The following is a 22,174-nucleotide window of genomic DNA, read 5'->3' as shown; positions in this document are numbered from 1 at the left end:
GAGGAAATGTATAAGACGATTGATAAATCAGCACAGTATATGAAACCGGTGCAATACGTTCAAGACTAATTTGTGTTACCTCTCCCGTACTGCACTTCGATCGATCGATGGTGTGTGTTCTTCTGAGAAATGCACAGATATAAAGTTGCCACATCGTTCAAGAAAAGCTTTTCCTGTCGGGTGAAAAAAAATCCATGAACCATGATGATTGAGAATTTCACCTCCTGGTTGGGAACCCCTTGTTTCCAGCTGAGGTGTCATTGACCCCTTTTGCAGGGCCAAAATAGAACATCTTCATTTTCCTTTACCATTTGCATTAAGATTGTTGTTTCACTCTCACTGAATATCCTTCCAGGTTATTTCTTGTTGATTACAAATTGTGATGTTAAAAATTACTTTTGTTTGAATCACACTTTTTATTTGTCCTGCATGGAATAGTTTCCGATTTTTCTTCTTCTTTGTCTTCGTCTTCGTCTTCGTCTTTTTCTTTTTCTATGGTCAATATCCACCTATCACTTGCATACTTCTTTTCAGCTGCTAAATGAAATAATTATCTACTTCACAAAAGCCAAGTTATTAATTGTAAGCATTTTTAATCATGAATCACTTTTTAGTAAAAAAAAAAAAAAAAAAAAACTTGTTTTCATCGTTGGATGTACCTGAATTGCGATCAAAGGGTTGGTCTTCTGTGCATTCCGGTAGATCTTTTTGAGCAGTCCCATGTTTGAGGGGAATTCACAACTTCGGGAGCAAATGAGGCTGCAGCTTCCTGTATTTCTGCAGCAGGTGAGTACTTTCTATTTTTTTTAATACCTGGTTGGGTTTTAAGGCACTTCCTTTACTATATATGTATGTGTGTGTGTGTGTGTGTGTGTGTGTGTGTGTGTGTGTGTGTGTGTGTGTGTGTGTGTGTGTGTGTGTGTGTGTGTATATGTATATATGTGTGTGTATACATATATATATATATATATATATATACATATATATATATATATATATGTATATATATATATATATATGTATATATATATGTATATATATATATATATATATATATATATATATATATATATATATGTATATGTATGTATATGTATATATATATATATATATATATATATTTTTTTTTTTTACAGGAGCAAGGTTGGAAGAGGAAGGTGGAACTGACAGTGGGAATTAATGAACAGGAAAAGAGGAAGAGAGAGTAGGGTGGGAAATACTGTAATTGGCAAGTAGAATGGTTGAGTTACAACAAATCGGACTCGTTCACATCTCCATCATTCACAATGACATGGTGGATTTGCTAAAAGTACCCCTCCTCATGTATTGTGGTATCAAACTATACAGGCCTGGCCAAAAGCCTTGCATTTGCATTTTTGTTTTCTTTTTTCTCTTCCTGCTGATGCTGGAAGGCAGATTAAATTCATGGAAGGCAAATTACCATGTACAGTCAACCCTTAAATATCGCGGAGGTTCCTGGAAAATGCTGTGATCGTCAAAACTAATTTCCTACGGTAAAAAGGGGGTTAGGTTCCTGGGCTTCATGAAAATGTGGAGGCAGGTTGGCGGCATCCAAAAATAAACACATCACAATTGAAATAATCATGTAAAATGAACATTTTACAAGTATACTTTACCATGGAGTCTCCCACTGCATTGAAGCCGATTAAACACAGCCCTTCCCTTCTGTAATTTGCCTTAAGCCCCCACCTCTCTCTGATGTACCGAAGTCTTCACAGAGTGTCGGCGCTTCTGACAGAGCTTCCTGAGCAAGGGTTATTTTGGGTGGTTTGGCATTGCTTTCTCAGCATAGTTAGGGTAGGAATTTTTTGAATTTGTTCCTGGTGCTGGTGATAGCTCACATACTTTTCACAAAGGGCACTGTCAGGTCTTGACCAAACATCCACCAAATAATGCCGACATATGGGATGCCCAGTTTAACGTCCTTCCGAGGGATGGCACACACATTGATCAACCACACTGCCTGTGAAACATCAGGGGAGCAGCTCGGATCTCCACGGGGTCTGCTTCCCACCAAGGTCCATCGACTGCCAGGTTTCAGGCCCCTTGGCCCAAAACTAAAGCTTGGACTGCATCCTGATGGATCCGGAGTGCAGCGAAGCACTGCCACCAAGCTCCCTGTGCAGCCCAGCCCAAGGCAAACACTTTACTTGGCCCTAGGTCCACATTGTGCCAGGCAAGTCTCCACACTTGCTGGCGAACCAAATTTACCATGGGTAATTTCTCCAAAGGCTGGCCAAACTGATCCCCCTCCCTTGGTAAAAATGCAGCTTGGGGATTAACCTCCCTTCCCCTACCCAACTTCCCTCCCCCAAGGATGTCCCAACAATTTAAATGCCTCCATTGTCCTATCGCAATTGTGACCCATGGCCTCACGATTCTCGGACCTCTGTTCACACCTGTAGCTGCTGCTGGCCTTGAACCTCCTGCTCTCTTCTCCAACTGCCTTCAATCGGCCAAATGCTCATGACTCGCAGTACCTATATAAAAACATAGGGGCAATACCCCTGGGCGCTCACCTGGTAGCGGCTGAATAAGATAACCAGGTGGTGGTCGTATGGCAGCTTAGCTGCTGGGGTAGCTATCATTTCTTGAAGCGCGACTGTGTCGCTGATGCAGTGCCACTCTACCAGTACACACACTAGAACTGGTACTCATTTCGCCAACCTCGGAAGGATGACAGGCTGAGTCAACCCCCTGGTGTATTAATTCAGCGGCCGACGGGGCTTGAACTCAGGACCCGAGGATCCCAAGCCGCCACCCTAACCACTGAGCCAACACCAGGCTTATATATATAACCAGGGAACCACTGGTGGGCATGTATGACCCACAAAATATGTAATGGAGAAGAAAGTAAATATCTATTGATTAAATAAAAAATAATTTTATGCCGTCAACAAACTTTGGTACGTCACTGGTGATGAAGGTTGTGGTCAAGTTTCATGAGAATTACATGTGTAGTTTCTAAGAAAGCAAATACCTATTTTGGGGGGGGGGGCAACCCCCTGAAGACCCCCTTCGGGACGTTTATTTATTTTTTTTAATGCCATGAACAAACTTTGGTGCATCCACGGTGATGAAGGTTGTGGTCAAGTTTCATCAAAATGACGTGTAGTTTCAGAGAAGAAGTTGAAAGTGTTTGTGGACGGATGGATGAATGGATGGACAGATGGATGGACGGACGGACGGACTGACAGACGGACGACGTGCCATCTCATAAGCTCCCCTGAATCATGTTCCAGGTGAGCTAATGATAACAAAACCTACACACTGCCAATTGGGGCTCCTGCTGATCCCCTTGTAATTCCTAATCCTCTGGTGCTACCCCACACTCACTCCTGGGCCGTGGGTGCCGACTCAAATCCTGTGAGTGTTGAGCCAACAAGTGCAAGCATTGACTGAGTGCGAGGGCCGACTCGACTCGCCTGAGATCTGTCTGACCATGAGTGCCAATCTGACCTTTGCTCACATACCACAGAGTTTCCTCAGCCAGTGCTGTTGTGCACACCTTGGTTTCTGGTACTTATACCGTGAGTGCTACCTTGCACACACCTTTTACTTTCCTTACGGCTTGGTTCAACATCGCAAAATTTCACTGCACTGCCTCTCCCCCATCCCCTCCACCCTCCCCCTAACCCCGATGAGGGGAACCATAGCATGACACTGGGTTTAGGTGAAGTTCCAAACCGATATTTCTCTCCACTGGAATCTGCAGATGAAACCTCGTATTCACCACTGCATGTGCAATGATCTGCCAAATTTATTTTCCCCATGCTTGCCAAAACAAACAAAAAAAACTTTTGAATGTAATAGAAAACCAATTGTGCACACAGGCATAAAAATTCAATTTTTCCCTGCAAGACTCAGGTTTGAATCATGCTCCTGAAGAGCATTGGCCCCCACATCAATCGCTCAACCAAACTTGCAACTGGTGCAAAGACCCTGCACAGAGGAGTTGTCTGCGGTTGACCAAATTCAATGGAGATCACGCCCGAGCAATATTTAGCATATTCCTGCCTTCAAAGCATGGTTGACACCACATTGGTTATTACTATTAGAATTAAAATTGATTTAATCCTTCAGGGGCTCTCGATTCGAATATTCAGCACGCTGGAAAGATTGCAGGCTTAATAAATATATAATTATTCATGAGCCAACAGAGATGCTAATCCCAGATCAAGACAGACAGTTGATAAATGAAATGAGAACTGGGTGAGTGATTATAGCAGGCAGACAATTCATCCCCAGACTGGTTGGCTGGCAGTATGTGGACAAGACAGAACCTCTCGGCAAGGTCAAGTGAGAAAAGATCTAATCTGCACGTCCCAAGAGCACAAGTGAAGATTAACTCCAGCCAAAACTGCTGTGAATGCTGAGCCTGCGCTTTTATACAATCCTCCCCTACACCCCTTCCCCACCCCAAGACAACAGCCAGTGATGCTCCACCCCCCCTGTCCTCCACCCCCCACATGCACAACAGTAGTGTCTCGGCCAATCGGACAATGCTGATTCTGCATCAATGGAGCAAAGCAGCATTGTCCAATAGTATGCCGCCTTGCCTGTCATCAGTTAGGAATGGCCAATACTGGAGGGTCTGCATCTCTTGGGTGAGAAGTCTGCAGTACCTCATCCTCCCCCAAGTGTGTGAGAGGAAGAGAGGTTGGTGCAGGGAGGCATAACGCAGCATGCATGTAGAGTGTACGAGGTGCAGTGGAACACGAGAAGCAAGCGTGCCAGCATCAACTCCGCTTTATTGCGTGACCAGAAGCACATTCCTGCCACCCCTAGCGAGCGAGGCATGATATACGAAAACCCAATCACGTGACACAGCACACTCCTCCCCTCGTAAAATGACAAGTCAAATGATGAAAGGACAATCATAACATGACCACCTGAAACCCATCAACACTCATAATCCTCCAAGTACCGCGGCCGCACCCTGACCCGCCTCGGACAGGCAGCGCCGCCAGACAGTCCAGGCTCAGATGCCTCCCGGCTCGGTCGAGGTGACACCCTCGCCGGACTCGCGCCATCTGCAATACAAACTGCCCCCGACCGCCCAGCCTGCCCGACGTCCCCGGGGAGCTCCACGGTGCTCCATGCTAAGCCCTGGGTTAACCGTGGATTTGAAGTCCCCGCACAATCGGACGTCTCCATTCCGTTTCAGCACCGTGACAACCGGGGTGGCCCAATCTGAGCACGACACCCGTTCGATCACTCCACAGGCCTCCAGCCTATCCAGTTCACCCTTGACCTTGTCCCGCAGGGCATACGGCACCGGACGTGGTTTACAAAACCGAGGAACCACCCCCTCCTTCAGGAAGAGTTTTGCCTCCATGCCCTTGAGTTTCCCAAGGTCGTCGCCAAACAACCCTTGATGTCTTTGAAGAATCTTCTCCAACTGATCCTCCCATCGGCTCGGCACGGGTTGCACAAGGTGAACTGCGGCCCAGTTTAGCCTGATGCGGGCCAGCCAATCTTGGCCAAGGAAAGACGGTCCCCTCCCTCACACGACGTACACCCGAAGCGTGGCGACCTGGCCTTGGAACCGCACAGACACGTCTGCCATCCCGACTGGCGTTATCTTCTCGTGGGTGTACGTGAACAGCGTGAGGTTTGACCTGATAAGCTTCAGGCCGTTGAGTCTACGCGCGGTCTGTTCGCCGATGATCGACACAGCCGCTCCCGTATCGACCTGGAACGTGATCGGCATTTTGTTCACTTCGACTTCCACCGTCATCGGGCACGCCGCCGCCGGGCCAATTGAAAACAGGCCCATCAAAGGCAGCCGGTTCCGCCCCAGGTCGCCTCGCACATCGCCGTCCATGACCTTAACGGTGGCCGGCGCCCCACGGCACACACGCGTCAGATGACCCACCTTGTGACAATTCAAACACACGGTGCCTTTATACGGACACGCACGGCGCAGGTGTCGACCTCTGCATCCCAAACACGTCCGCGGGGTCACCTCGCCGCACGTGCGGCCGCGCGGCGACGTCCAACCCGCATCGAAGGTCGTGCGCGCGCCCCGGGGTGCTCGCGACCCCGCGTGGCCGGTGATGGCCCGAACATCCCCGCGAGTCTGCTCGACCGCTGTAGCTACGCTGACTGCCGAGTCGAATGTAATGGCTTCACCCTTCAGCCGTAAAACCGCTAAAACCATCTTCGCATCTTGTAAACCAGCGATAAAACGATCTCTGAGCCGAGCTGGACGCTCCCCCGCCGTGAACTTGCATGCCATGGAAGAATGCTTAATCCGCGCCACGAAATCAGCGACGCGTTCCTCTGCCCCTTTCGAGAGGCGATTGAACTGGTATCAAGCGAGCTGTAATGACTTCTCCGGCGCCATGTGTGCTTTCATCTTCTGCACAATGTCCCGAAACGACAGCCCGTCATCCCGGGGCTTGTTTGGCGCCACCAAATCACTCAGTAGTCGATAATGCTCCACCGAAAGCGAAGCGAGCAAGATCGACTTCTGTTTGCTCTCGTCGACCACATCATTCGCGTGGAAATAGCATTCCAATTGTTCTGAAAACAATCCGAAGTCGTCTCCGACGAAAACGGGCACAAGTCCGTTTTCAACCATCCTCGTCGCCAACTAGAGTGTACGAGGTGCAGTGGAACACGAGAAGCAAGCGTGCCAGCATCAACTCCGCTTTATTGCGTGACCAGAAGCACATTCCTGCCACCCCTAGCGGGCGAGGCATGATATACGAAAACCCAATCACGTGACACAGCACAGCATGAAGGAGACACCCGGAGCATTTCCCTCTCTCCTGGTTCAAGAAACCACAATAGGACATCTTTCACCTCCCTCGTCTAAAATGACAAGGCCTCTCTCTCACACAGGCCATATACGAGACAATTATCCCCATCCACATGTCCCGAGTACATGAAAAAGAGTGCACCAACACAAATCATTTGGGGGGGGGTGGTGTAGGAGGGGGTTATTCGTTATTTGTAATAACAGCCCCTCCCAAAAACGTGTGTGTCTGTGTGTTGCAAAACACTTCTGCTGAGGGGCTCTGCATGTTCGTGCTGTGTTGTGGTACACAGCTTTTGTAACACCATGAATCTATATATTAATACTGAAGGACCAATTTTGTGCTCCTCCTAGTGGTCACGTCACGTTTTTCTCGGTACTGTGACCTGGACTGAAAGAAACTTCGTACCTGTAAGAGTGCATCGCACATTGGCAATAGTCAACCTTCAACTCTGAAGCATCTATATATTAATACTGAAGGACCAATTTTGTGCTCCTCCTCGCGGTCGCATCACGTTTTTCTCGGTACTGTGACCTGAGAAGTTTTGATACGGTGTACGTCAAAGTAGACACGTGCACAAATCAGGGGACTTCTTCACAAGGAGTAGTGTACACCAAAAATGTCGTGTACAAGGACGTTTTGTAGGCTTCATTAAGTAAGGCCATGGAGTACATCGACTGAGATCCGGCTCTTACAAGAGCCGCCACTGGTTGTCATATTGGGCTCATGGAACGGAATCCGTCTGTGACGGGGTTTCGGCTAGTGTTGCACATATTATTCATGGGGAAGCTGCTCCTTCAAATGGCTGAGCTTTAAAAGCCCCGATGTGTTGGTTTGCACAAGATGGCGACGTAACATGGCCTGTTCTTTTGTGTTGTATTCTGCTTGTCACATCCTGCCTGTTTGCCTGCTAAATGTACTCCTGCTTTCCATGCGTAGATGCAGAACCCAGACGTGCTTTCGGCGATGACGAATCCCCGTGCCATGCAAGCTCTCATGCAGATACAGCAAGGCCTACAGACACTTGCGCAAGAAGTTCCAGGTCTCATGCCCGGGTAAATACCGATTTGTTAATTTGTTGTCACTGATGCTTGTATCAAATATGAACTGAAACTTGTATTCCGCATGTGTGCTTGTGCGTGCACGTGTGCATGTTTTCTTTTAACGTTGACATTTTTTGACTCGTGAAAATTCAATAAGAATTGACTGAATTTTTTTTTCTATTCTCAATAACTATATGATTGATATTGCTCCAACCCATTTCTCCATTTTCATTATTTACTTAGCTTGGTGCCAGGTGGTATTCCTGGAATGCCTGTGCCCACTACAAGCGAAACACCCTCCACACAGTCTGACAGTACTCCATCTGGTGCTCCAATCCCACCTGCGCCTCCCACAAGTCTTGGCTCTACAGATGGGACTGCCACGCCTTCAGTGCCCAGTTCTGCGGTCCAACAGGAGTTCATGCAGCAGATGTTGCAAGCACTTGCTGGGATGACTGCGACACAGGTGTGTTTTGCTGAACAGGTAATAAGACATGTATAATGCTGGAACGTTGAAGAAACCTCTGTGTTATTACTTCTTCAAAACAATGTGGCTGCCAATTATCTTTTGTTATCCACAAAGTATTCTCTTTATAGTCGCATTCTGCAGTAGGTAATGTTTTGCGTTTGGTGTCTGCAGTAGATCCGCAGCAGAGCAGCTTGTTTGCGCTGGCCAGTGATTAACTTTGGATGTGATTTGATTTTTGCCCAAGTATTACTTTGTCACAGTAACTAGAACAGCATTTGGTAGAGCGCATACCTCTGCCAGGCTGAACATTTTTATCCCCATGATTTATGAAAAAACGGGATGTTGTTGTTGTTGTTGTTGTTGTTGTTGTTGTTGTATAGCCTCAGACAGTTCTCTCGACCAAGTCTGCGGCTTGGAGACAGCCGATCAATCTCCCAGGAGCGACGCATAAATCCCCACATCCATGATAGTGCACCCCCACCTTCACAAGGTGAAGGACGAGGGAAAGGACCTGTCCATATCGACTGATCGGCACTGACTGTGACCTTACTGCTCTGACAAATCCGGGTAGCAGGGAAGAATAGGGAATATTTGGCCCCCAACTTGTGTTGGTGACGCTGCAACAACTACCGAGGGGTGATGCTGCTCTGTGCCGGGCAAGTCCTTTGCTCGGATAATTCTTGATAGGGTTCGCCACCATCTGCTTGAGCACCATTGCCCAGAGCAGTCAGGCTTTACACCAAAGAGGTCAACGATTGACCATATCCTTGCTCTTCAGGTCCTCACCAAATGCAGACGAGAGTTTCGGCAGGAGCGGCTTGCAGCCTATGTTGATCTCTGTAAAGCGTTTGATTCAGTGAATCCGGATGCCCTTTGGAGGATTCTTGGTCTTCGTGGGTGCCACCAAAACTGATCAATCTGATGTCTGTACTATACTCTGGTACTGAGAGTGCTGTGAGATGTGGTGATGCCATCTCTGACTTATTTCCAGTTGTTATTGGAGTTCGTCAGGGATGTCGGTGTACTGGCCCCCACACTTTCAGCGCTTGTAATGGATTGGATTATGGGGAGGATGTCGGAGAGATCAAGCTGCGGTGCAACCTTTAGGAATGCAAGATCTTTGACCTTGATGCCGTAGATGATGCAGTCATCTTTGTGGAGACTCTGGATATCTGTGTGGGGGTCCTCGAGGTGCTGAATGAGGAGTCAGAGACCCAGGCTTTCAGTGACATCTTGGATGCTGCTCTCTTGTCTGTACCTGTTTGTTGTGAGGATGTTGAGGTCATAGAGAGATTCCCTTACCTTGGCAGTGATATTCATGTCTCTGCTGGCTGTGAGCCAGAGGTCAATAGACATCTGGGTCAGGCCTGGGGAGTCAGGGATTAACTGGATCATGGGGTGTGGCGCTGCCGTTACCTATGCAGGAGGACGAAAGTCCGAGTCTTCAGGTCCTTGGTACTTCCAGTCTTGCTCTATGGGTGCGAGACTTGGACTCTGACCAAGGATCTGAGACGGAGACTTAATTCCTTTGGTACCAGGTCGCTTCGGAGAATCCTTGGCTCTCGCTGGTTAGACTTTGTGTCCAACGAGCAGTTGTTGAGAGAGACTCAAATGAGATTTGTTCCCTGCATCGACTGTGAGCGTCAGCTGCGGCTGTATGGACATGTGGCTCATTCCCGGTGGAACTTTTTGCCATCTTTCAATTTTGCCTTCAGTGGGAAGTGTGAGGATTTGGAATGGCTCGTCATCAACTTCACTTCAGTACGTTTTGTATCTCACCTATAGGCCTAATCTGCATCTGGACCTCAACCAAAATCTAATTAGCTTATTTTTGTTACCTACCCAACTCATACACAAAGTTTCTTCTGAATCCATACATAACTTTTTGAGATATGTTGCATAATGTTTTTGCCCCATCACTCAATGGTGAAGAATCACTAAAAAAATTGTCTTATCTTAATCCAGATCTTCACCAAAATCAAATGAATTTGTCCTTGTTGCACACCCAACTCGGGTCTGGCAACATATCGATATACCGGTTATATCGGTATAATTTTTCACATCGATATACCGTTATTGGAAATATTAATTGGTATGAAAAGAAAAAAAAAAATTGGGATTTCCACAAAAATATTGATTATATTGTTGCGGTTCTGAAAACTGCATGCCTCGAAGGCAATGGCACCTAACACACAGTGATCCCCAGACAGTTATTTCATTAATACACGTGCAGTTAGACCTTCCTCTCATGTCTCATGGGTCAACGGGACGAAGTGCGTTGCGTGGGTCTTATAGCTTGGTCTAATTATATCTCTATCTTCATTCCAACTCTTTGCTGTTATTCATGAAATAAATCCAAGCAGGCACCACACCCAGACGGCTGTCTGTGAAAACCACAGCGACAACCTCTACCACTAGACTGCACGGGACGCTTGTAACATGATGAAAAACCCTCCACCTTCACTGTACAGGACGCGCACGGTGCGCCCTTTCATGCGAATCTGCATCGAATACTTATATCTATCCTCTTTTCAACCCAAATCTGCATCTAATATTCATATCTATCTTCTTTTCAACCCTGATTTATATCCAATCCTTTCCTTCAATCGATGACATAGATTGGGACCAGCACCGCGCTCAGGTGGCCATCTGTGAGGATCACCACTGTGATAAATCACCACATGCACCATAAGACACGCGCGCAGCCCCGTGATAATTACCATCTCACTATACAGGACGCGCATGGCACACATCTTTATTCGGGTCTGCGCGCTGATTTACAACGGTGTCCCACCATCGATCTTCGCTCGCCACCTCGGCCACCAATATCTTCCCACACCTCCGCCTCGATGCAGTGGCCACCAAGCAGAGGTGCAAATGCACGGCCCAGATCGCTCGGGCCATGTGGTATACGGATGGAATAAGCGCATTGACCAGCGCCAACCACAGGTCGCCGGGGGTGCCCGAACATGCATGCAGGACCGACGCGATCCTCGGTCGGTCGTCGGAGCGTGGCCAAGGAATTCGGTGCAAGGCGATTCATGTCGTGGTGTTCGGAGCAAGACAATTCCACAGCTCAGCGATGTCTCGCCGGATGTACAAATGAGACCGCTTCCAGCTATAGGGGCAGCGCAGCGTGGGGAAAGGGTCCAATCGGAGCTCACAATTTCGGGTGACGACGCATCGCTTCAGGTCGTCACCCCACCCTGCATCATGGGGCTTATAAAAGGCGGATCGCGAAGCCGTTCATGTCTCACCTTGCTTCGCTAGCTGGGATCTCCACATTCGCCTAATGCTCCGCCTGCCTCACGTGCTGACTCCGCCTTCCACCGCTCACCCGCCTGACCCCACGTGCTGACTTATCCACATTCTCGTCTGCTGGCTCTACCCCACTGCCTTTCCTGCCTGTCAGCTCTGCCTATTCTCTGGATCGGTGCACGCGCCGAGCCCGGCACAGTAACCAAGCAGGAGATAACGCGCTAACTCTCTAACTGGGATCGCTCGGCGGAGCGTCCCCCAAAACGTACTGGATAGCGCAGTCGGCGGACCGTGCAAGGTATTGTGAGTCCGTTAGCCCTTATCTCCTCTCATTTCTTCTGATTAACTCTCTTCATCGGGGTGGGTGGGGGGGGGGTGCGTGTGTGTGTCTGCCTGTCTGTCTGTCATGGTGTCTGTCCTTGCCCTAAGTTAAGAGTGTAGAAGAGATATATCGGGATAAGTCTGCTCTGTGTCCGCTTTTGTAAGTTGCTTGCCTTGTTGTCGCCCCCTACAAATTCCTTGCTATCCCTGCTTGCATACAACTATAAATCCTTTCATTGTGCCACATATTCTTCCTTGCCTGTTTGTTCATAAATGCTTGTGTAGAAATGTTCCCAGCTCGTTTTTGTCTTTTCCTTCATTGGCCCAGCATGGTCCGTATCCTAGCCTAGCCAGGCCGTTATCTCCCAACGATCCATTCTTCTAGCCGGTACGTTCCTAGGCAGTTACGCTCGGCTGAATCTGATCCGGTAAGGTGACCTGGTTCGGACAAGGCGTACTGAGGGCTTGTTCCCCGGTAATTAGGTCAGGTAATTATTTTTAGGTAACAGGTTAAACTTTAGATGGAGGACCCGAAGTCACGTGGTTGAGTTATTGGCGTTCACGGTCGATTAGCAACCCGCCACATCACGGAGTTATCCGTGTGGGACGGCCTGTGATTCCGGAGAGTCTGGTGGGAACTCGAGATAGCTTCCTCCCCCCCTCCTCTCGTGGTCTTCTCGCCCCAACCCCGGGCCGCAACAATATCACCAACAAATCCAAGAAAAATGTTTACAATTCTTCAATACCATACATTATTGAAAAAGCTTTAATGCATGCTGCTGCACCTGCAACAGTTGAACGTATGATGTCAAGACGTACCAGAAGGTAGTACAGTAGGTTTTAACTTTTAACCCTCAGGACCCGAGCTCCGTACAAGCAATCACATGTTTCCTTGCCCTCTTGGCTGTTTTTAAAGTAATGGGTTATTTTATATGAATCGGGTGTACTTTAGAAAGTCTATGCCGATTACCGGAACGATGATCCGCGATTATGATACCCGCCTGTGCTGATTATAATCGATACCGTACACGTCGTCATCGCGTGTGCCAATATTGGGCACTGAGCTCGCTAGCCGAGCACTCGCCTGTGACCTATGATTGGTGGTCTTCGACTGTTGCCTTTAGAAATTGTCCTGCAAGAATAAGTGAATGACTAGACTGAACCCCTTTTTACTCTCTTTATCAACTAAATTATCTATCCTACGGAAAAAAATTTGCCATGATTTGCTAACATTGAGTCCATGATGTATTGTTACGAATCTGGAAGCCATTTGCACACAAACGGACAGCAGCCCCCGCAGTTCAGTTATTTCGATAAGTATGTGTTTTTAGTTAGGGTCCCTTCCTTCTGTCTTATGGAAATTTTGTGTGTGCGCTACGAGTTATTTTATAGTTAGGTTATTACATCTCACCACCTGCCCATCACACTCCATCAGCATCGTTGGCTGCCTGTCCCTTGACTTGCCGAGAGGGGGGGGGGCTCGCGGTCCCAGTCCTCTGCTTCCACGAATGTTCCACACACAATGGGGCTTCACCACCATCCACCTTCCTCAAACACGCGTGGAGGGGAGGTGTGGCTTTCTCCGGGCATGGCCGAAACCTCGCCCAGGAAGGCTGTGCCCGTAGGATCCTGGTCAATTAGAGGCGAACAGCGAGGTGTGCTGACCAAGACCCCTCCCCACTGAGGGAGGTCCATAAAGTTCCAGAGACGCTCTGAGATTGGTTGGTGGAAAAACGGGAGTGGTGTGGACGGAAGGTCGTTGTCGTTGTCGTGGTTGTTGGCGTTGGCACGAGGAGTTCTGTGGACCTTGACAATTCACCACCCGAGCTCCGCCATGAACCACGAGTCCCCCAAGTGCGACTGGGGATCGGACCGACGACCTTTGTCAGGTGCCGCATCACGGATCGCGTCTTCCCTCCGACGACCAGGTACAAGCCGAGCCCTGGTCCCCACTCCAGAGCTGAGGGACTGAATAAAGACCCCACGTGGTCCATTTCGTGCGTGTGTGGAGCGTGTGTGGAGCGTGTGTGGAGCGTGTGTGGCGCGTGTGTGGCGCGTGGCGCCAGTCTGATAAGTAGAATTGTTAAGTGCTTTTGTTCATTGTACATTTTCCTGCATATTCGGATAACTCTGCTATTTGTGCCCCCCTGATGAATAAACTCCCAATTGTTCGATTTATCAGCTCGTTGTCTGTCACTTTCTTTCATCGACCCAGCACGGTGCGTATTGAGAATTAGTGAGACCGTTTGGGCCGGTAAGTTGTCATTGGGACCGGCGCGGCTCTGGTAACTCCCACTCGGCACGCCGGACCTGAGTCGGTACACGCGACTCGGTTCGGACAGAGTCGGCCGAGGGTGTGGTTTCCCCGGTAGCGAGACAGTGTAAGTACTGAGGTAAATTGGAATTGACATGTGGATCCTACCTCATAACAGCAGTGTGTGTGAGTGTGTGTGAGTGTGTGTGAGTGTGTGTGTGTGTGTGTGTGTGTGTGTGTGTGTGTGTGTGTGTGTGAGTGTGTGTGTGTGACAGTGTGACAGACAGACAGTGTGACAGTGTGACAGTGTGACAGACAGACAGACAGACAGACAGACAGACGGACAGACAGACAGACAGACAGACAGACAGACAGACAGACAGACAGAGACACCACTGTTTCTCAACAACCACTGGTCCGATATAATTGAAACTTTCCAGGTATATTGCTGGGGCTCTGTGGATGTGCCTTTTCAAGGTTTGATATTAATCGGACAAGTGCCTCCCAAGTTATGGCCATTTATTTACCAACCAATGAAAGGACACGTTGCTGCGAGGCGTGGCTGCATAGGCTGGTGAACGGCCGGCCGACGATGACGTTACGTGCCGTGCCGGTTACGATGGGGATCGGTGCCTTAGTTACCGTGGCGTAGGAGTGGCAATGGTCAATGGCAGCGAATGTCATGGCAAGCAAAGACAGGGAGGTAAACTTGAATTTAATTTGGATTTTAATTAACTCTGTGTGTAAGTATCACAGCAGTTGTTACTTCAATGCAAGCGATAATTCGTGGAATGCATGTGAACATTCCGTACGGGCACGCACCACTTCCGGATAGTGATGACTTAATGTATTATAATAATTTCTCGATTTCTTATGCGCATTTCTAGATAAACACAATGCCCCAATCCAGTCGTCGTTTACGAGAGCGAAGGAACGGCCTGTGTGGTTTTCTGGCTCGCAGTTTGAAAGTTTTTTTGGGGGCGGGGGGGGGGGGGTTGCACGTACGGGCACGCACGTACGAGCACGCGAGAGCGAAGGAACGGCCTGTGTGTTTGTTTCTGGCTCACGGTTTGAAATTTTTTTTTTTTTGCACGTACGGCCATGCACGTACGGCCATGCCCGTACAGGCACGCACATACTAGTATTTGGAACCTGTGTAAATTATATTTTTTTATTAACCTCCGCCATTGAAGATCGGAGGTTACTGTTTTCACCCCTTTCTGTTTGTTTATTTGTTTGTTTGTGAACAGTATTACGGATTTCGACGAAACTTGGTGGGGGGATTAGGTATGGTCCAAGGATCATGCCATTAGATTTTGGACTTGGTCTTTTTTTTTTCATGGACATTAGATTTTGGACATTTTGGACTTGGCCGCTATGGTGGCCATTTTGAAAAAAATATTTGAATTTTTTTTTCATTTCTTCATGTTTTAAGTGATTTCCAACCCCCCCACCCCCCCAAAAAAAAAATTGGTAGAGAAAAAAAATATTTTGTAACTTTTTTTCAACAAAATTTAGATTTTTTTTTTTTTTTTTTTTTTTGCATTTCTACATGTTATAAGTGATTTCCAACAAAAAACATGCCAAAATTATTGCGGCTGATTTTTGGAACTTCAGGTGGATATACCCATGTAAAATCAATTTCTGTCTCAAGGAATCTCGTTATAACGAATTAATTGAGTATGTAAAAGTTAAAAGTAAAAGGGAAAGTTGCAAACTATAACTCTGTGAGCACTGTTGACATCAAATTGAATGAATAGGATATCAGGTTCACTTGAGTGACCTAGCAGTATTGGCGGCGGAGGTTTTGCACTCCACCGAGTGCTCCCCCTCTAGTTTATAATGTGATGTCCCTGCATGAGCACACTGATATATCGATGTCAGAAAAAAATTGATAGACGGAGCCGACACCTGCACTAATCTGTTTTAACTTTTTGAGATATCATGTGAACAGACAGACAAACATGGGTGAAGACATAACCTCTGTCCACCTTCGATGCAGGAAATTCTCGAGGCGATATTGAATGCCCTACACGAAGCATCTAAATAAGACTTTTAAATCTGATATGCTAAGGCCATGGCCATTGATATGTGTTAAGCCGTCGACGAGCTTGGTTCCATCCATCCATCCGGACCATACTCTGTGCAGAGCGTTGGTGCTGCCAAAGCAGTCTCCTTGGCTATTGGACACAATCCTGGACAGGTCACCACTCCAACACATAATTGGTTCCAGCATGGATAAATTCTCACTTGCTCAAGGACACATTATTTACTGTGTGCTTCAGTTAATGTTATATTCTGAATTTCAGTTTGTAATTGTTTTTCTGCTGTTTTCAAGAGATCTTGTTATTGTGCCGTTTGCTTTGCACGTTCTTTGCTCTGTTTGATATGATTGCGCCTGTTGCTGCACTTCTGGTTAGTTTTGCGTGTGCTTCCTGTCGCCCACAGTACCAATCAATTGCTCTGATTTTCTTCATCTGGCTCTTGTGCATGCTTTCTGAGCTGCTTTTATGCATTTATGCATTTCTGTGGTGACTTTGTTTTGATAATTTATATCCATTCATCAATCCCTGTTCCTCCCCAATCTTCCCACAGCCAACACAAATGCCTGAAGTGCGTTTCAGAATGCAGTTGAATCAACTTCAGGCCATGGGATTTGTGAATCGTGACGCAAACATCCAGGCACTGATTGCCACTGGAGGGGACATCAACGCCGCTATTGAACGCCTGTTAAACTCATAGCTTCCTCCTGTCTCCCCAACCCGCAGCCACCCCAACCCCCCCCTCCCTCGGCCAGTTTCCTCTGCCTTTGTTTGTCCATTACCGTTTATTCAGCTTGTCTTCATGTGTCTCCGGCCTTCTCGTGGATTTCTAGCCCATTTACTTTACCTCCAACACATAATTGGCAATGCCCACATCATTTCCTGCCCATTCTTCTCTTTCACCCCAGCTCCTTTCCCCTCCCTTTATTACTTGCCACTCCTGGTCCTACTCATTCTTGTGATTACCTTACCTGTGACCCATACCTCTCCACCTTTCCTTCTATTATCTCCAGTCATGTAATTTTCCAGATGGTGAATTTCTCACCGACCACACACACGTCAAAACATTTTCTGGCACTCGGTGTTCTGTGTGATGTGTTTTGGATTGGGGAAGAGAAGTGGATCATCACATACTTGTTCTTAATTTGCACAGTGTATTGGCCATTTGCTGTTGATGGAATGTTCCTCGCTTGTAGATGTGAGCAAGTTAGCGGAAGGCACATTAGTCCCCTCGTGTGCGGATCTTAGGACTGCAGCAGCATTAATTTGGCCAATTCCATTTGCCCTTTATTTTTACTTTTTACTTTCCAACGCAATAATATCCCAGAGTTGTGTGACGCACCATTGTTGAAGTTCATGACGTCATGCTCATACATCAGTCTGTGTCGTGGAAAAGGTGCTCGGGCCGACGTGAAGGGCAGGTGTGGCTTTGAGGAAGGCTGTGGTTTCGTGCTCGTTGCCACTGAAGCAGAACATTTGTACATTGCTGCAATTTTGTATATGGTTATGGTTCAGCATTGAATAGCCACTTCCACGCAATGATTTCTCTTACTCCGTCTTCCCGACTGGAATCGAGCATTTCTTGACATGTACCAGTGCTTCTTCAAATTAATTCTTACCCAAGTTACCGGCTTCTCGCTGGACGTTGGTCTTATTTTTATTTTTTTAATTTTATTTCGGACTAATTGCAGACATCTCAAACCTCACGTGAGTTGGGTGTGCAGATGAAAGAACAGTGCTTGGTTTGTGCCTTTTCTGTACACTACGGACTTGTGAAGGAAACGCGGCGCTGTGATGACATCACTGATTTGTACTGCATGTGGCGGTGGTTCGGTGAAGATATTTGAACATTCGGACAGGTTTGATGGTGTATCGTATATCGTAAAGGCCGATTATAGAATGCGCACTTCTGTCATGTCGATGCAACGGAATTGTCGTGTACCGTGTCAGCGATACCTGTTTGGAAACCGTCTAATGCAAAAGAAGCACCTTTTGGCTCGGTGATGGTTGGTGGGCCTTGACATGTTGGGCTGCTGATGAGTAATTTCCTCAAATCAAGCTTTCATATTCCTACGAATTGGTTTTGGCGTGTTGGGAATTAAACTGTTTTGAAATGGAATGTAAGAATCCTGAATTAGAGTTGTTCGATGTTTTTATTTCCTTCTATTGTTTTTACTCCTTTTTTTTTTTTCTTTTTTTTTTAATTTTATTTTCCACCTGCTGCTGCTTTGTTAAATTAAAGAAAATCTATAGTTTGGGTTTTGATCTATGAAGCCCTATAGAAAATAAACACGAAAGAAGATATTACTTTGTGAAAGATTCTGCAAACTTTTATTTTGACTTCAAACTAACACTGTGACCTAATTTTCAGCATTTTAATATTTTCTACACGAGTAGGATTGTTCAAAGCCATTGGAGATGAAACCTCAACAACCATTTGTAAGAAAGGCCCATAAAAGTTTCATATTGATTGTGTGCTGTTGACGGCAGGTCGAAATAACCTGAATCGCATGTCGCCACTCACGCTCCAAATAGACTTTTGCAACAAAGTTCAGATACATTTTCAGGCTACAGTATTTCTTCCTCCTCTTCTTGACAATGTGAGGCACCGACGCCGCCAGTTCACCAGTGGGAATGCAATGGTTGATTTTTCATTTCGTCGGGAAAACTAATCGACACAAAAGCAATTTGGAAATGTCAAATCTAATTTATCCGAACGGCGCTGCTCCATACTTTCCTCCCTGTACCTCTCTATTTACTTTTCCAAATGCTTTCATTGTACAGTTTCTTTGCTTTGTTTTGGCGATCATTCGTTTTTTCTTATTTTTATTTTAAAATTTAATTTATCATGTTTTCCAAGATTTTGAAATTGTTTCCCTGATTAGCTGCCACAATAATCAACTGAAAAGTGGCAATGCAGTGTTTGCCTTGACGTGAAGGATTGGGTAAATAATCTCACGAATCATTACCATGCTTTGTGTGAAGAAATGATTTCAAACTCTGCTTTAGTTCGTTGCTCAAGTATTCTTTTATTTTATTATTCCTCAGGTTATCCCCAAAGGAAAGCCATGCATTTGTTCTTTTTTATTTTATTATTATTATTATTATTATTATTATTATTATTTTTCCTCGCTAGTTGTTGATTGCTCTTGGAAACATCTGAACACACATGTATGTATAATTCTATAGAATAGTCATTCTTCAGAGTCGTCACCTTCCTTTTGCCAAATGTGCTTACACTAGCATGAAACCTTGGGCTTTATGCTGTCCCAGGTTGAAACCATCGTGGGGCAAGAAGATGTGCGAAAGCCACTGCATAATCTCTCCCCCGCCCCACCCCGCCCCATTCATTTTCTCCACTTTTCGTGGAACATTACTCGTGGTAATGAACAGCTTGCATGTACCAGTCAAAGCCATTTGGAGACTTCCTTGTACTTTAAGGAGTTTTATCTCTTCTTCAAACATGCTTCCCTTAAACTGCCATGTCGTCTGTCCGTCTTTGTCTGTGTACAACGGCAATTCCCTGCCTGATGAGCAACAGGATGGCAGTTAATCTCTCATATTACGTGAAGGTAATTCTCTTCAGAGTTAACTTATCGGCCTGTGTACAAAGATTACTGCACAACAATTTATAAAGGGGACGCGACAAAGAGTTTAACCCTCCAATAATCGGACCAAGAACAATGAACTGATCATTACGTCAAAATTTCATTAAAAATAATTAAACAATTCCACTGGCTGCTCAAGGCTGTGATGGAAACTAATGATGTCTGCATATAAAAGATCGTTTAAAAAGAAAAGTGCTCACCTTTGCCACGTACGTTTATCTTTCGAAAATGACTTTAAATCAAAAGTGTTTGTTTTTTCCTATAATTTTCTCCAGACACGTACTTCAGACGTTCAGTGAGCAGGACTTTTGTCCGTCGCATTCAGTTGTTTGTGCAGTCTTGTAGGTGGTGATTGGTTTTGTCCTGTTTGTGATGAAAATTTCAGTTATCTTGATGTCGTCGATCAGTGCTCTGTATTTATATTAATCCTTCGACTCTCCAGCAGTTATTGCTGACATTGACGGATGTCACCCCTCACCCAGCTCTACATACCTGCCAGGGCAGCACAGTGATGATCTTATTGGAAATTAACAATTCCCACATATGCTCATAACCCGTTGCTGATTTTCTCTCTTTCTCTCTTTCTCTCTCAAGAAAACTTCCTTTTTGTTAATAGCTTTTTATTAAAATGGCCACGACATCAGTATCACCATCCCATCTCTCACCGTGTATTGTCTGTGAAGTCGAGTTGTCAAACTTTTCTTGCACTGTCGCAAAACAACCATCAGTTATTTTGTTTGGAGCTGGCATCATGGCCCTTCTCTCCAAAAGATACTTGCAGTAATTCTGCTTTTCAAGTTTATATTTTTGAGTACCACAATGTTTGAAAACTTTTGCCCTCATTGTTATATACGGTTTGTCCACTCACTCGCATTGCATTACCTCCACCGAAGCTTTTGACCCAGTGTGACCTGTCGTGACCCATGTATCCTTGGCTTAGAGATGACCCTGTGAAGCACCCATCGTTTTGCTGCTGTTTACAATGTTGAACTGGATAATCAGCCACCTTACCTCTGTCCCTAAGCACCTGCTGTCCAGGTATGTGGTGATCACTTTTCCCTGCTGTTTTTTTAATCTGTTGTTTTGCACCGTCTGAAAGGCAATGCGAGAGCTGCGCCACCACTTGACATGCAAGCAGGAGTCGTACTGAGTTTCATTGTTGGTAATGATTGAATCGATCAAGGTGGGGGTTGAACGTGTGTTTCCACAATGCACCTTGCAGGCATTGTGCTCAATGTTATATCTTGACCCGTATTCATGGGCGGGGGGTGGGGGGGTATGGCTCAAGACCTTTTCGATCGACATGGCTGTCAACAACGTGGCTGCCAGCTCTGCTAAAAATATTTTCCTGTTTGTCATTTTCACCTGCATCATTGTTCCGAATGCTGGTTGGAGTGGTTTATAAATTTTATGACTGAAAATCTATTCCTATCTCTTTCAATAAAATTGCTGCGGTCTCTTGCTCTTTCTTGTTGTGTTGAATAGTTGAAACGGTTATCCTCCTCTTCCCCAGTGGGCATTTTGTTGTCATTGTCCGTGGCGTATCGTCTGAGCATTCCCCACAATGCTGCACCCTGAGGTTCGATTTTTTTTTTTCCTCTCATTCCACGAGGGTTTACCCTGAACACGCTGGCTGCCGCAACAGCCACGTAACCGGGATTATACCGGGTCATTTGCTGTTGCTTTTGCAGTGGTAGTCGGAACAGGTATCTGTTACGGGTGCCGGTGACAATGGCCTATTCTTTGCAAAATACATCTTGGGATCTTTTGACATCCATCCAGTGCAGTGGTTCCCAACTTGTGGTACGCGAGGGCCTTCCAGGTGGTTCGCGAGCACTTTTGGGCTCATCCTTTAAAAAAAAAGTGCGAGCAGGGGTTCTCAGCCATGATGACCATCAAGTCAAAGAGCCGAACCGTCTTGCTGCGCCCGGGCATAATTTCCGATGTGCTGTGAGCAAAGTTATGCCCCACATCGACCAGCTGGTGGAGAAGAAACAGATGCAGCCCTCGCATTCAATTTTGTTCTTTGTTGACAGTTAGTTCATTTGTGTGTTCATCTTATCGAATTGAGTTTTTCTGGAACCAGGTGGTACGCGGCGATGGTATGGGACCTCCAAGTGGTACTCGATCAGAAAAAGGTTGGGAACCAGTGCCACCAAGTGCCACCCACTCCACCTTCCCCCCCCCCCCTGTTTCATTCCCCCTCTCCCCACTGCATGGTGCATTAGACTGCCAGCATACTTACCGATCAGAGTTCATGCCTATTAAACACTGGACTGCCAGGATAGCCTCGAGGTACACACACTCACCTCTGAGTTGTCCAACCTGGGTTTGATCTCGAGTCAGCTATAAACCGTCATCCCAGTGGTTTGCATGAAGGGCAACACATGAATG

General features: G+C 46.5%; 1 protein-coding gene across 1 annotated transcript in view; it reads left to right on the top strand.

The window, feature by feature from the left end:
- The window catches only part of LOC147022316 (ubiquilin-1-like), a 50,521-nt gene extending 29,278 nt beyond the window's left edge, over positions 1 to 21,243 (top strand). The window contains exons 8-11 of the mRNA XM_085893085.1: positions 703 to 786; positions 7,725 to 7,840; positions 8,072 to 8,294; positions 16,726 to 21,243. Of these exons, the coding sequence (XP_085749211.1) occupies positions 703 to 786; positions 7,725 to 7,840; positions 8,072 to 8,294; positions 16,726 to 16,872 (570 nt within the window). The 3' untranslated portion in view covers positions 16,873 to 21,243. The remainder of the gene's footprint in view (positions 1 to 702; positions 787 to 7,724; positions 7,841 to 8,071; positions 8,295 to 16,725) is intronic.
- The last annotated feature ends 931 nt before the right edge of the window (positions 21,244 to 22,174 follow it).

This window comes from Eptatretus burgeri, chromosome 8 (assembly GCF_056783735.1).
Source record: "Eptatretus burgeri isolate ZD-2024b chromosome 8, Ebu_testis_v1, whole genome shotgun sequence".
Lineage (NCBI taxonomy): Eukaryota > Metazoa > Chordata > Myxini > Myxiniformes > Myxinidae > Eptatretus > Eptatretus burgeri.
Note: the sequence above shows the minus strand (reverse complement) of the source record. Positions and strands in the feature narration are given on the sequence as shown.